The sequence below is a fragment of the Hylaeus volcanicus genome, chromosome 6 (genome assembly GCF_026283585.1).
Source record: "Hylaeus volcanicus isolate JK05 chromosome 6, UHH_iyHylVolc1.0_haploid, whole genome shotgun sequence".
NCBI lineage: Eukaryota > Metazoa > Arthropoda > Insecta > Hymenoptera > Colletidae > Hylaeus > Hylaeus volcanicus.
Genome location: NC_071981.1, coordinates 9,297,395 through 9,311,212, shown reverse-complemented (window position 1 = coordinate 9,311,212; position 13,818 = coordinate 9,297,395). Strand labels below are relative to the sequence as shown.

Here is a 13,818-nt window from a genome sequence, read left to right as displayed (position 1 = left end):
TGTTTGTAGTGATTTCCCTAAAGAGGGATTTAGAAGCATTGAAAATTTACAAAGTTAATTCTTGGACGGTTAAGCAAATGTTATAACTTCTAAAGCATTCTAGTACAAACGAAAGGAAAATCAACTACAAACCATTCTGAATCTCATCGAAAAATCGTATTTAAAAAGTATTAAAAATTAACGAAGTTAGCTCTTGAAAAAATTGTTTATAACTGTTAATCTATTCAACTTCAAACGAAACGAAAATCACTACAAACAACTACAAACGATTCTGAATCACGTGGAAAAACAGATTTGAGATATCTCGAAGTCGGGTACGGGTCATTTTCTCAATTCTTTTTATTTAATAATTGAAAAAGACTAAAACAGAAATTATTGTTACTACAATTAACTACAAAAGGAATTCTATCATTTTATATAAAAAAAAGTTAATTTTTTGAAAGTCGTCAGGTTCACAAAGCTTTTTAAAATGTACTTAAATAAAACTTTTAATTTCACTGTGATTGAACACTGTGACTAAAAACACTATCTCGACAGATAAATTAATGTGGTAAAACCGAGTTCCAATCCTTACTTTTCCTTTTTGGAGGAGTAGGAAATCTTTTTCTGGTGTTGGTTGGATACAGAAAAGGGACTCTTAATTTCAAGTGGGGTTCCCTTCAAGTATCTGGCGCGCGGAAATCCTGATGATGACCGACAATAGGTCGGATAGCGTTCGTACACGCCCAGGGCCCACCCACACGCATAAACGATAAGTACTGACTGCAGCAGCCGTGCGCCGAAACCTTCGTACGTCGAAAAATGCTCTCGTGAGTACGTACCTTAACACGTATGAATACAGGGTGTCCTAAAAATGTTGGAATTCCTTGAAAGGAGTGGTTCGGGGGGTGATTTAAAACAACTTTATCCTTAGCGAAAGTGTTGTCCGAGGTTTCGTTGAGGAGATATTAACAGAAAATCCCGACCAATCAGAGCGCAAGTATATTCGGCATATTCGTGCTCTGATTGGTCGAGGTTTTAATATCTCCTCAACGAAACCTCGGACATTTTCGTTAAGGAAAAAGTTATTTCAAATCACCCTCCGAACCACCCCGTTCAAGGAACTCCAAAATTTTTGGGACAACCTGTATATTTGTCATTTGGGATTCTCAGAAGTTTATAAGTATAAACTATTTATAAAATTAATTGTTCATTGTAACGGTCACGATTTTTTATTTAACCACAGGATTAATTTAATTAAAGCAATCATTAATAAATATACGAGACTAAGGTATTTTTATATTGAAAATAACGTAACATAAATAAACAAAAGTAAATAATAAATGTTTAATAAATTAATCATTATTCTTGATTATCCTTTTGCTATTATTTTGAAGTATTGTATAAGCAATTCTAATTTAAAATTTATGGAAATTTTGTTTAACTTTATTCTTACTGGTCTAAAGGCCCGAGGTGAATGTTGATGTCCGTATGTGTAATAACTCGCCACTGGATATTGTTTATAATTTCATCAGGATTCTAAACCGTATTATGCCTTATAACGTAAAAATATATATATATATATGCATTTAAATTTTGCCGTATTTTAAATAGATGGCACCAGGAATAGCCAGTATGTAGCGATTTGTATTTTTGATATTTAAAAAGTTTTATTAAAACAATAATATACAAACAACAACTTAACAATAACAACTCTCTATTTATGTGTGCGACGATTTTACAAACTTTCTACGATCCACACTCTACGTCTACACTTTTTCTAATGCTTTCTTCCCTGCTTTTTAGGAGAAATTGGAAAAGGTCGAAAACGTTACTAACGAAAAGTAACTAGTTTTTCCCTAGCGCGTGCGGGGGCAGAGGTCGCCACAACTATGTGGCGGAAAGGTCCCTAGATTGGACCGCAGCCATTGAGCTCTATCCTAACTGGATTGTGAACTGCGAGAGAGAAGCCGGTCCGAGAGAGATACAAGATGAGTGGTTCCGGTGGTACTATCCTATAGCAAATTTATGTGTGGAGGGAGAACAGACTCCTCTTTGTTTGAATTTCGCGGCACTCTAGGAATTATTTACAGATTAATTATGTACAGATTTGAACTTTACTTCCTCTTTATTTATATATAAACCGATAGAAACATTAATTATAATGACATAATAATGAAATAGTATACATAATGTACATACCATAATTTAGATCATACAAATATATACAATTTGGTATAGAGCTAAATTTTATTATTTGTCACAATTCAATTTATATTGTATTTATCCAATTTTATGCGAAAAAGAATCTGAAAGTAACTCACTCGACAAAGCTCAGCGATGCTCGGGTAGGTTATGTTACGGCGTACGTTTGTTCTCCCTCTACAAATAAATTTGCTATAGGATAATACCGGAACCACCCATGTTGCATTTCTCTCGGACCTCCGTCGCCTCTACTTCTTCCTACAGGAGTTCACACTCCAGTTAGGATAGAGCCCAATGACCGCAGCACTATAGGTTATTTAGTTAGCTAGTAAGTTTTTGTTACTTAGTTGGTAAATTTAGTTTTAAGTTGGCGTCCCTTCTCCTTTTTTTATAACGGACAAAAGTTGCGTCTCCCGCATTCAAAGGAACGCGTGGCATAGAGAATAAAGTGCGATCCTCCAAATCGAACTCGTGACTCGCCATTTCTTTCGGTAGACACCTAAGCTCTCCCCACAAGTAATAAGATGTCCGAAGACGTGACTTGCCCCCTTATTTTCGGCTTCATTCCCCTTGCCGTGAAACTTATCCCATGCACTGTCCTTCAAGTCCAAGCGAGCCCCTGTATATTCGATGAAATGAAGAAGTAAATAGCGTATCATCCACAAACTGAGACTGTTTAAAAATTTCCCTAGATGTCCGCGGTCTGGAAGTCAAATGCTTGGCGTGGCCAGGGAAAGTCAAGATGTCGATGAATAAGAATTATTTTAAAACGCATACTAATGAAAGTGTACTCATATTATCAAAGCTTAAAACTGACAAATTATCTGAAAGCTTATAAGAGAAAAGATATCGGAGTCGATGAATGACCTTAGAAATATTTGAAAATCCAATACAATGAAAATGTACTGATATTGCCAGAGTTTTGAATTGATAAATTACGTGAAAGCCTGCGTGAGAGGAAGTATGGATATTGATGATCTGAGAATGCCTTGCCTGGCTACGCCAAGCATTTGACTTCCAGGCCATGGACATCTAGGCAAATTTTTAAACAGTCTCAGTTTGTGGATGATACGCTATTTACTTCTTCATTTCACCGCCAAAGTGCGGAGCAGTCACTTTATATGAATTGTCATTAGAATCTGAACGTCCGCACTGTTGAACACAGCATTTTAGCTGCGCATAGTTGGAAACCACCGAATTTTACATTGTGTTACACAGTGTCGCCGTTGCACTTTATTGGAAAGGGCTTCATGTACTGGCAGCTCATTTTGATTTCACATCTTTTTTTACTTTCTTGTAGTTTTTTATGGGGATCTTTTATTTTTCTATGATAACTCCTTGAGTCCTCCTATTTTCATGTACTTGGCGTAATTTTTTTACTTTTTTGAAGTTTTCTATGGGGATCTCACTTCTTTTTACAAAGATAATTTGTATAGTGAATGACTTCAAATAATAGAAAATGGGAGATCAGTTTGAATCCTTTAAGGTTTCAAAAGTACGCGGAAAGCATTGCAGGAAGTCTCATTGCAAGAAATTTATTAAAGAAGAAATGAGAAATGAATAAAGAGATCAACTATTTCTAACACACAATTTATTGTATTAGAATACAGTTCATACATTCACAGAACGCATGGCAGAAAATCTTGTAACAAATTTAAATAATGAGAAAATGAGAAAATGAACAGAGATCCACTATTTGTAATAGATAATTTATTGTATTACAATAATATAGAAAAAGAGAGGTCAGACTTAGTCCTTTAAGTTCTCAAAAGTATGCACGAGACATGACAGAAAGTCTTGTTGCATTTAAATGTTACTGATAATGTTACTAATAAATTTCTTACAATGAGACTTACTGCAATGCGTTCCACGTATTTTTGAAACCTTAAAGGATTCAAACTGATCTCTAATTTTCTATATTATTGTAATCACTTTATCAGTAACATTTAAATTTCTTGGAACAAGACTTTCTGTCCTGTGTTGTGCATACTTTTACTTCAGACACATTATGTGTATTCTAGACTCTACGCTTACTATAATAAAAGACAAATGTATTTTTATTTTAAGCTCTACATTAATTTGCAAGTAAAACAAGGTTTGTATGTGTTATTTACAAATAAAATTAATGTCATATGAATAACGCACAATTTATTATATTACAATACCAGATTCAGTCCTTTAAGTTTTCAAAAGCACACAGAACGCAAGGCAGAAAGTCTTGTTGTAACAAACTTAAATGTTAAAAATGAAGTATGAAATGAAAAAAGAGGTCCACTATTTCTAATCCACAATTTATTATATTATAATACCAGTTTCAGTCTTTTATGATTCCAAAGTACACACAACGCATTGCAAAATGTCTTGTTGCTAGAAATTGAAATGTTAAAAATAAAATGAGAAATAAAGAAAAAGATCCACTATGTGTAACGCACAATTTATTGTATTAGAATAAAATTCACGAGTATGCATAACGCGTGGCAGAAAATCTTGTTGTAACAAATTTAAATGTTAATAAATAAAGTGGGAAAATGTACAAAGAGCTCCACTATTGGTAACGCACAATTTATTGTATTATAATTCCAGTTTCAGTCCTTTAAGTTTTCAAAAGTACGCATAATGCATGTCAGAAAGTCTTGTTGCAAGAAACCAAATGTCACAAATACAAACTGACAGGTTATACAGATTAAAAATGAACGAGAGGCATGAGCGGCAGCCATATTACAATTCCGACCGACGAGCCTTGCCGACTGATTCTGAGAGTCGACGAATCGACGAACGGCCTTAGCTCCTATTGGCTAAGTGTTGACGAAAAATTCCTTGTCAAAGAAAAAGAAAAACGCTGCCGTTTTTGACACATTCATGATATGATATTACGATATCTCTGTCGTTCGTGGACCGATTTTATTAATTTTGGTTGTATTCGAAAGCTTATGTGCGATTTACATTAGAAAAATGCCTTTGGATTTAGAAAATACAGCAGGCGTGACGAGATATTAATGACAGAAGTTTCGGGTTAGGTTGAAATCGCAGTTTTACGAGTAAAAGATACGTGGTAGCGCCAGCGCCAGTATACACGGTGGCGTATAATTTTTCATGTACTTGGCGACGAGACGCTACCGCGTCTCTAGATATCGTTACATATAACTCATACTTGGCGCCAACTTACCTACACGGGCTGTCCATCACAACGCTACCATCGCCGCAATGATGAGCCAAACCAACGTGTTGGAAGGTAACAATAATAACGCAGGATGGACAGGTCACCAGCTCGAGACTGCATTGGGCATGGGAACTGTTGCTCGCGAAACCGCGTGACCTGTCTTGTCTAGCTTCGTTCTTCGCAACGGAAACGTTCTTCGCATATAGAATACCCTTCTCCCCTAGCTCCAGGTACAGTCGTCGACCATTCTGAGGCCCGCAGACGTCCTCGTTGCGGACGACGTCGCCTTCGCTCGACGCGACGCTCAACCACCACAATATCGCCAGAACCGCTTTTAACACCAATGTATTAACGTCAAAAAACCGGTACTATTTTTAAAAAATCAGTAATTCGTTAGCCAATTACGTATTTCCAAACCATCTACTCATCCGTATTAAATGTTTCAAGGATGACGTATTCTGGCGCTCTTTAACAAATATAATATTTACTTTTGTACTACAATTATATAAGTACAAAATTTAAAACACGATATAACCAGAATTTTACAAAGAAGTAATGTAGATATTAGTTCTTATCGAGTAATGTGTTTTCAAAGACTTTTTAAAAATTTATATGGTAAAAAATTGTGAAAATATAAATGGTTTGGTTGAAATGGCATCGTTGGCTGATAATTTTATATTAAAGCGATATACAATTCGAATTATTATTAATATTATGTTTCTTCTGGAGCCCGCAAGTTTAACACCCACTGCTCACCCTTAATTACGCCACTGACGCACGCACAATTTTCTTTTCAGCCTTTTCTAACGTATCACCACTCAATCCATTCGTTTCATACACCGTATTGCTTACCAATTCGAAACCGATGATACATCTTTCTCCGATGGAAGTAAACGTTCTTCTGTCTCTGAAGAAACCCATCGCGATTACGCGCGTAATTACATTAGTCGCACACTGTTACGTACCTTCTTATTACGGTATAAAGCATTTTTATGGTATCCGTTGCACGTTCGACCTCACCGTCTTCGAAACATCCAAAGAGAAATTCTACACGATCTCATATCGCTGATAATTCACGCTCCTAAAATTCATATTTTTTACAAATTTGTTTTTAATTGAAATCTGAAATTTGGCTTCTTTCGAACGATGTTCATTTCAAATCAAACTCAACTGAAGTTCCAAATAGAGATGAAGTGGACGCAGTCGCACAGATTTGGAATAAATATAAACAAACAAATTGTCATGTGGTAAACCTCTCAATGGTTGGTTGTACTAGCCGTTCTGTTTAGGAGTATAGCAACAGAGGTGTAACGTTCGCCATCGGTATTATAGAGTTCTCTCTTGGTAATATAATTACTCTGTTGGTAATACAGCATACACTAAACTGTCATAACACATTACGCGTTGTATAAAATCGCGTTTCAGAAAATCGTCTTATTTGAAAATTTTCCTCTATGACACAAGTGATATAAATAACATATGGCAAAATAAAAAAAACAAAAAAAATGCAAACCAATCAGAGCATGGGTAGAGGCAATATGGCGTCGTACTAACCTGTCAAAATACGCCAAAGATACACATCTTTATATACCCGTATCTTTTAAACTGTTGGTTTCCTAAACTTTTAACTTGCATTTTCGGACTTTTCAGGTTAAAAACTACAGGATTTGATAAGTTTTAACCAAAAAAAAAATGGGCCCCTGAGACAAGTCTACTCATTACTCACTATAGCTAGAATCGCATTATATAAAAAAAGTCTTGTAATACCTTGAACGCACTGCAGGAACTTGTATTATTCTGAAGTTTCCTGTATTATACAATTATTTGATTTATATGAATTTCTTGACACGTATGCTTTTTAAATATTCCCATAAAACCTTCAAAATAGTCTTTAACTTACTAAAACTGTTACTTAATGTTGAAAGAAGCTAATTGTTGAGGATAATTATTTTTTCTGTTGCATGATTGGCCATTCTGTCTGGTAATATTTCTCGTTCTTTTGTTTCTTTTTCTTTTTTCCGGAAGTCTGTTTCGTTTCTGTTTTTTTACTTCAGAGCATTGAGCTCTATCCTAACTGGATTGTGAACTGTGAGAGAGAAGTCGGTCCGAGAGAGATACAAGATGAGTGGTTCCGGTGGTACTATCCTATAGCAAATTTATGTGTGGAGGGAGAACAGACTCCTCTTTGTTTGAATTTCGCGGCACTTTAGGAATTATTTACAGATTAATTATGTACAGATTTGAACTTTATTTCCTTTTTATTTATATATAAAACGATAGAAACATTAATAATAATGACATGATAATGAAATAATATACATAATTTACATACCATAATTTAGATCATACAAATATATACAATTTGGTATAGAGCTAAATTTTATTATTTGTCACAATTCAATTTATATTGTATTTATCCAATTTTATGCGAAAAAGAATCTGAAAGTAACTCACTCGACAATGCTCAGCGATGCTCGGGTAGGTTATGTTACGGCGTACGTTTGTTCCCCCTCTACAAATAAATTTGCTATAGGATAATACCGGAACCACCCATGTTGCATTTCTCTCGGACCTCCGTCGCCTTTACTTCTTCCTACAGGAGTTCACACTCCAGTTAGGATAGAGCTCAATGCTTCAGAGAAAGAACGCGGCTGAAGCATGTGTTGCGTGTGCATGGTTTGTTCATAAAGTGTTAACAATTATTATTTGTTGAGTCATTTGTTCATTTTTTATATTATATCAATTAATATCATGAGCGTCAGGTTCTTAACTTAAACATTAACTTAACCGTACTGTACTTGAGATATATTTGAGGTAATCGCTACATCATTAATATTAGTATTAGGATTACTGATGCTAAGAGGCTTACAAACATCCATCAAAATTCTTAAGTCTTTGTCATTCAGGTAACTAAATATTTTTTCAGTACAGTCATGTGGTAACTCAGGAAAGTTGTTAAAGAGAAGATGGAAAACTTTATTACCTTGTTCAAGTAACTCTTTTTTTTTTCATACCCTTTCTGAAATAACTTTATATCATGCTAGCGTATATTGGAAATTTTGTTTTACAGTCGTCTAATTTTAAAACCAGCACTATATTTTCATTCCTCATATATGGTGCTAATGAGCTTGTACCTTTTCCCAAGATATCATAAAATAAGATATTAGTATTATTAATCTTCTCACTCTTCATGCTCGCTATTTCTTTCTCACACTCATCTTGAAAATCACTTATTTTATCACTTGTACTCAATAATAGTTCAATACTATTTCGTTCACTGACATATAAATTTGCGATTTTCATTTTAACTATGTGGTGTTTAAGAGCTTCAGCAATTCTGTCCCATGAACAATGCATACAATTGTAGTAATCATAGAATAGAGACCTCAGCCCATCCATAGCATAATCAAGAGGTAAACAATTATTTTTACTCATAATATTAATATCAGAGCCATTTTCCAGAAGAGTTGCAACAACTTCTGTACGTCTGTTTTGAGAAGTGATGTGAAGTGCTGTTGTGCCATACTCATTTCTAAAGTCAATATCAGCACCCCATTCTAGCAATACTTTTACAAATTTTTTATCACCCATCTTAGCTGCAATGTGCAATGCAGTGATTCCACATTTGTCACTAGCGTTAATATCAGCATCATGTTGCAAAAGAACTTCAACGATTTTTATGCATTTGTTCGTAACAGCAGTAATCAATAGCTCAGGACTATTTTTTATATTAGCTCTATTAATTAAAAGTAGCTTGGTAATTTTTAAATCGGCATTTTTAATAGCATAAAATATTGGAGTTTTTCCAGCTTTATCTTGAGCATTTATGTTAACTCCATAGCTTATCAACAGTTTAGCTACTTCTTCCTGTTTCTTTTCGCCTGCACTATGTAAAGCTGTACAACCTTTTGTAAAGTATGATGAATAATATTAATGTATTAACATCAGGACCATACTTTAATAGGTCTTCAATAATTTTCAAATATCCTTTTCTAACAGCAGCATCTAATAATTGAGGATTATTTCTATCTTCTGGTTTAACAGTAAAGCCATATTCTAGAAGAGCTTCAGTAATCTTTTTATACCCTTCTCCATAGCCGCACACTGCGGTTTTGAGAGAGCTCTGTTACTTTGATTATTAATATCAGGACAATACTTTAAAACATCCTCAACAATCATAAAATATCCTGTTATAACAGCAGAGTGTAGTACGGTTTCTGCATCTCCATCCTGATTATCAACTCTAGCTCCATGTTGTAAGAGCAGATTTACAACTGTTCCATGTCCTCTTCTGGTAGCAAAATGAAGTGGCATTAAATTACCCTTTGTGCTAGCATTAATATCAGCACCTCTATTCAATAATAATTTCACAGCTTCTTCATTACCTTTGCCAGCAGCAATATGAAGAGGGGTTATACTACCTTCCGCTTTAACATCAACATTAGCACCTCTACTTAAAAGCAACGTGATAACTTCCTTATTACGTGTTCCAACAGGAAAGTGCAGTGGTGTATAACCTTTTCTAGACATACAGATACAATTAACATAAGCTCCATAGTTTAAAAGATGCTCAACAATTTGTGAACATCCTATCTGAGCTGCAGCATGAAGTAGACTTATACCAGTATTGTCTCTGGCATTAACAAAAGCTCTATTGCAGTCAGCTTTCAGGTATGGGCGAGTTATCGCCCGTTGACTGGACGGTCGGGAGGGTTGCATTCGGGAGTCATTCCCGGATCGTTGAAAAGTTGAGGGCCGATAAAACGAGTGACATTCGCTCTCGAGCGTAGAGAACGGCAGATCTTTTATACACGTTGTGTTACGAGCATACCGAATTATAACCTATAAACTAGATACCCGAGTTTTATTTAATTATCTCCCGACACTATGCTTTAAAAGTAATTCAGTAACTTCCACTTTCCCAAATTGAATTGCATTGTGGAGTGGAGTTTTATCATTTTGATTTTTAGCATCAATATTAGCACCTTTGTCTAGAATCATCTTAACAATTTTTATGTCAACATCTATAACAGCAAAGTGAAGGGGAGTATCAAAACGTTTTTTATTTTTGCCAAAACATCTCCTTGTGGCCATGCTTGTGAGTAAGATAGCCCAAAATAATTGATCAAATCCCTTGGTCTTTCTAGTCTTCCTTCACGAACTTCCTTCACGCAAACTATAGTCATTGGAGAACCACTGTTCTATAACCTATCCTAACCTAACATGACGCATATCGGCATATATAAATCGTTACAAACATGATCGAGAAGATTTTGTGTTCGGTGAAGTTGATTCAGATATTAAAGGTATAAGATTTGAAGATGATTATGAACCATTCGAGATAATGCAAATGTAGACAAATTATGAATGAATATCAAAAATTGATCAAATATTACAACTTTCACTCTTAACTTAGAATTATTTACGTAATCATTTTTATAGAGACATGATAAGTTATCTAATGTTTTAATTACAATTTTCCAAATACCTTAACGTTCCTTATCATTCTTCTTTATTGTTTTATTATTACAGAACTATCATTACTTTTTTATTTAAAGTACAATGACGCAACAAACCAAAAGCTGTTATTTGAAAAGCAACGACAAAGCATTACTGACAGTGTATTTACCACATCAAAAACCGATCATTGTAGGTCGTTGTCCAGACACAAACATTACAGATACGCAATGTTCTAGACAACAAGGTTATTATATCTTGGTTTGTTGTATACATTTATTAATACAATAAGTCCTCGACTTACATGATTATTTAATTTTTTTGTATCAAGAAGCATCAAATGAGCAAAACCTTTATTTAAAATTTGAGGTTGATACATGTGTCATGTAGTATGTACAAGTTTTTGTAACATAGGTATTCTGTGTGGGGAAAGAACTATTGCAGGAGGAAACAAATATATGAGGGGTCTTTATGCTGAACACCATTGATTTAAATACATAAATACATATATACACACAAACTATGTACAAAGATATAAGTGAAGACCTAACTGTGTATCTGTAAGTCCACATAATTTAAGATCATGTAACTGAGGACTTATTGTTGTATAATTCTATGGACTTTGATCATTACCATTAACATGCATTTTTTATTGTTCACAGTAAGATTATATGCAGATTATCAGGAGTGCAAGGTCTCAATCCAACAACTTGGCAAAAGACCATGTGGATTCAATGGTTTTAAGACACGTAAAGACATTAAATTTATAGCCAAGCATGAGGATCACTTAGAAGTTTTATATGGGAAGTATGTATATCAAATAGAATTTAATCCTCCACCTCCTAAGACTCTTTTCTCAGAGAAAAGAGCTAGGGAATCAGAGATAACCAACGAGACTGAAGGAGGTTCTTACAAAATACCAAAATTTGAAATGGACGATATGAATAGTAGTTGTACAGAAGAAATACAAGAAAAAGAAACACAGGAAAATGAAATACAGAAAGAGAAAAAACAAGCAAAAAATAGTGGTAATATTTTGAATTTTTTAAAGAAAGGTAGCGCAACTTCAGACAAGTCGGAGGACACAGGTAGTGAACAAAATCTAAGTGATGAGCAGGATGTCTGGGAAAGTAAAGAAAATGGAGCATTATTAATATATACCACCAAAGGTATTGTAGGTCGCTCAAAGGTAATTAAAAGAAATATTATCTAAAATAGAAAAGTTAACAATAATTTTTTTGGTCTGTTACATATCATAGATGTATTATTAGAGAAACACTATGTTATTGAATTTTTCAGAGCAAACAAAAATTATGAAAATTGTTAAAATATTTGTGTAACACTTGTTGGAATATATTGAATTGCAGATAGCAGCATATGATATGGATGGAACTTTGATAAAAACGCATTCCGGCTTAGTATTTCCAAAAGATTATGATGACTGGCAACTCATATATCCCGATGTGATAGGTAAATTAAAGAAACTTCACAGTAGCAGTTACAAAATAGTAATATTCACTAATCAAGGAGGAATTGGATCTAAAAAGCTAAATATTAAATCTTTTAAGAACAAGATTAAGAATATAACACAAAAAATTGGTGTTCCAATGCAGGTATATTTTACTTTTCTATACAATTGTAATAAATAAATTTGTTCTCTATGTATATTAATTCATTTGTAGGTTTTTATAGCTACTGGAAATAGCATCTACAGAAAACCAGCAATTGGTATGTGGCAAAAACTAGAAGAAGTAGGTATATTGATTAATTATTTTATACAACAATCATTATTGACGGAACAGACTTTAATTTCATAGTATTTATTTTAAAGAATAATGACTCCGTGCCCATCGATAAAGACAATTCCTTTTACGTCGGAGATGCAGCTGGACGGCAAAAAAATTGGGCCCCTGGAAAAAAAAAGGATCATTCATCAGCAGACAGATTACTAGCATTAAATTTATCCTTACAGTTTTATACCCCAGAAGAACATTTTCTTGGACACAAAGAGGCGCCATATGTATTGCCTTTGTTTAATCCGAAAAATCTATCGGTTGTCGAGATATGCAAAGGAGTTGATATAACTTCAAGTACCCAAGAAGTAATTAAAATTATAGTAATATATTTAAAATATTACAATCTACAATCGCAAGTACTTGAAAAATCGTAAAAAGTGTTACGGAGGACACTCAATATAAATGTGCTGCAATGGTTGTATTTATTTTTTTGTAGATAATTTTAATGGTTGGTTGTCCTGGATCAGGCAAGACACACTTCGTGAAAAATTATCTGAACGGTTATGCACACGTTAACAGAGATACCCTTGGAAGTTGGCAAAAATGCATTAGCGCAATGGAGACACATTTAAAGCTAAAAAGTAGCGTAGTCGTAGATAATACCAATCCAGATTCCGTGTCGAGGCAAAGGTATATCGAAGTGGCAAAAAAACACGGAGTGTCTGTAAGGTGTTTCGTTATGACAACCAGCACTGAGCATGCAAAACACAATAATAAGGTAACAAAATACTAATCGTTAACTGGTACAATAGAAACTGCCAGTTTTTAGTGAAAATTTCGGTTCCAGTTCCGAGAATTAACAGATCCTAGTCACGTTAAAGTTAGCGAAGTGATTATTAACTCTTATATGTAAGTAAAGTAAAAATGATAAAATTCAATGTTTTTCAATTTAGATTCAAGTTATGTTATCATTTTTATTTTAATTTTAGGAAAAATTATCAATCGCCAAGCTTGGATGAAGGTTTCACAGAAATCGTTCAAGTTGACTTCGTTCCAAAATTTCAAAAGAAAGAAGATCGACAGCTTTACGAAATGTATTTACTCGAAAGTTAAAAATAAGAGAAACCGTGATATACATACTCGAATTAAACTAATTAATTGTACGTTTGACAATGGAAATAAAATCTGATATTTATTTAGTACCGATAGACATATAGAAACGAGACATGCTGGCCTTCGTGTGAACTTATTTAAAAAAATAAATATGTAAAACATTGATTT

The 13,818-nt window shown here is 34.0% G+C and overlaps 3 protein-coding genes across 9 annotated transcripts in view; 1 reads left to right on the top strand and 2 right to left on the bottom strand.

The window, feature by feature from the left end:
* Positions 1 to 6,657, bottom strand: part of LOC128878824 (uncharacterized) — a 54,960-nt gene extending 48,303 nt beyond the window's left edge. For 2 of the 3 annotated variants that reach the window (XM_054127377.1, XM_054127378.1), the window contains exons 1-3: positions 6,310 to 6,452; positions 6,197 to 6,251; positions 5,351 to 5,675 (exon numbers count right to left, since the gene is read on the bottom strand). In XM_054127377.1, the coding sequence (XP_053983352.1) occupies positions 5,351 to 5,675; positions 6,197 to 6,218 (347 nt within the window). In that variant the 5' untranslated portion in view covers positions 6,219 to 6,251; positions 6,310 to 6,452. Of the gene's footprint in view, positions 1 to 5,350; positions 5,676 to 6,196; positions 6,252 to 6,309; positions 6,453 to 6,515 lie in introns of those variants that run through there. The other variant, XM_054127376.1, reaches the window with a different exon arrangement.
* Positions 6,658 to 7,824: 1,167 nt separating this feature from the next.
* LOC128878827 (uncharacterized protein F21D5.5) lies at positions 7,825 to 13,813 on the top strand. Of its 5 annotated transcripts, none has more exons than XM_054127382.1 (9): positions 7,825 to 8,020; positions 10,903 to 11,048; positions 11,464 to 11,990; positions 12,169 to 12,414; positions 12,484 to 12,552; positions 12,633 to 12,902; positions 13,034 to 13,315; positions 13,385 to 13,446; positions 13,527 to 13,813. In XM_054127382.1, exons 1-9 carry the CDS (start codon positions 7,974 to 7,976, stop codon positions 13,648 to 13,650), a joined length of 1,773 nt encoding a protein of 590 aa, XP_053983357.1. In that variant the 5' UTR covers positions 7,825 to 7,973; the 3' UTR covers positions 13,651 to 13,813. The 5 variants fall into 5 exon arrangements, with proteins under 5 accessions (XP_053983357.1, XP_053983356.1, XP_053983359.1 ...); XM_054127381.1 differs by having other exon boundaries at positions 12,633 to 12,953; XM_054127384.1 differs by having other exon boundaries at positions 7,997 to 8,020; positions 10,877 to 11,048; positions 12,633 to 12,953.
* On the bottom strand, positions 9,131 to 10,213 carry LOC128878829 (poly [ADP-ribose] polymerase tankyrase-2-like). The gene has a single exon (XM_054127386.1). It carries the CDS (start codon positions 10,061 to 10,063, stop codon positions 9,401 to 9,403), a length of 663 nt encoding a protein of 220 aa, XP_053983361.1. The 5' UTR covers positions 10,064 to 10,213; the 3' UTR covers positions 9,131 to 9,400.
* Positions 13,814 to 13,818: the final 5 nt, after the last annotated feature.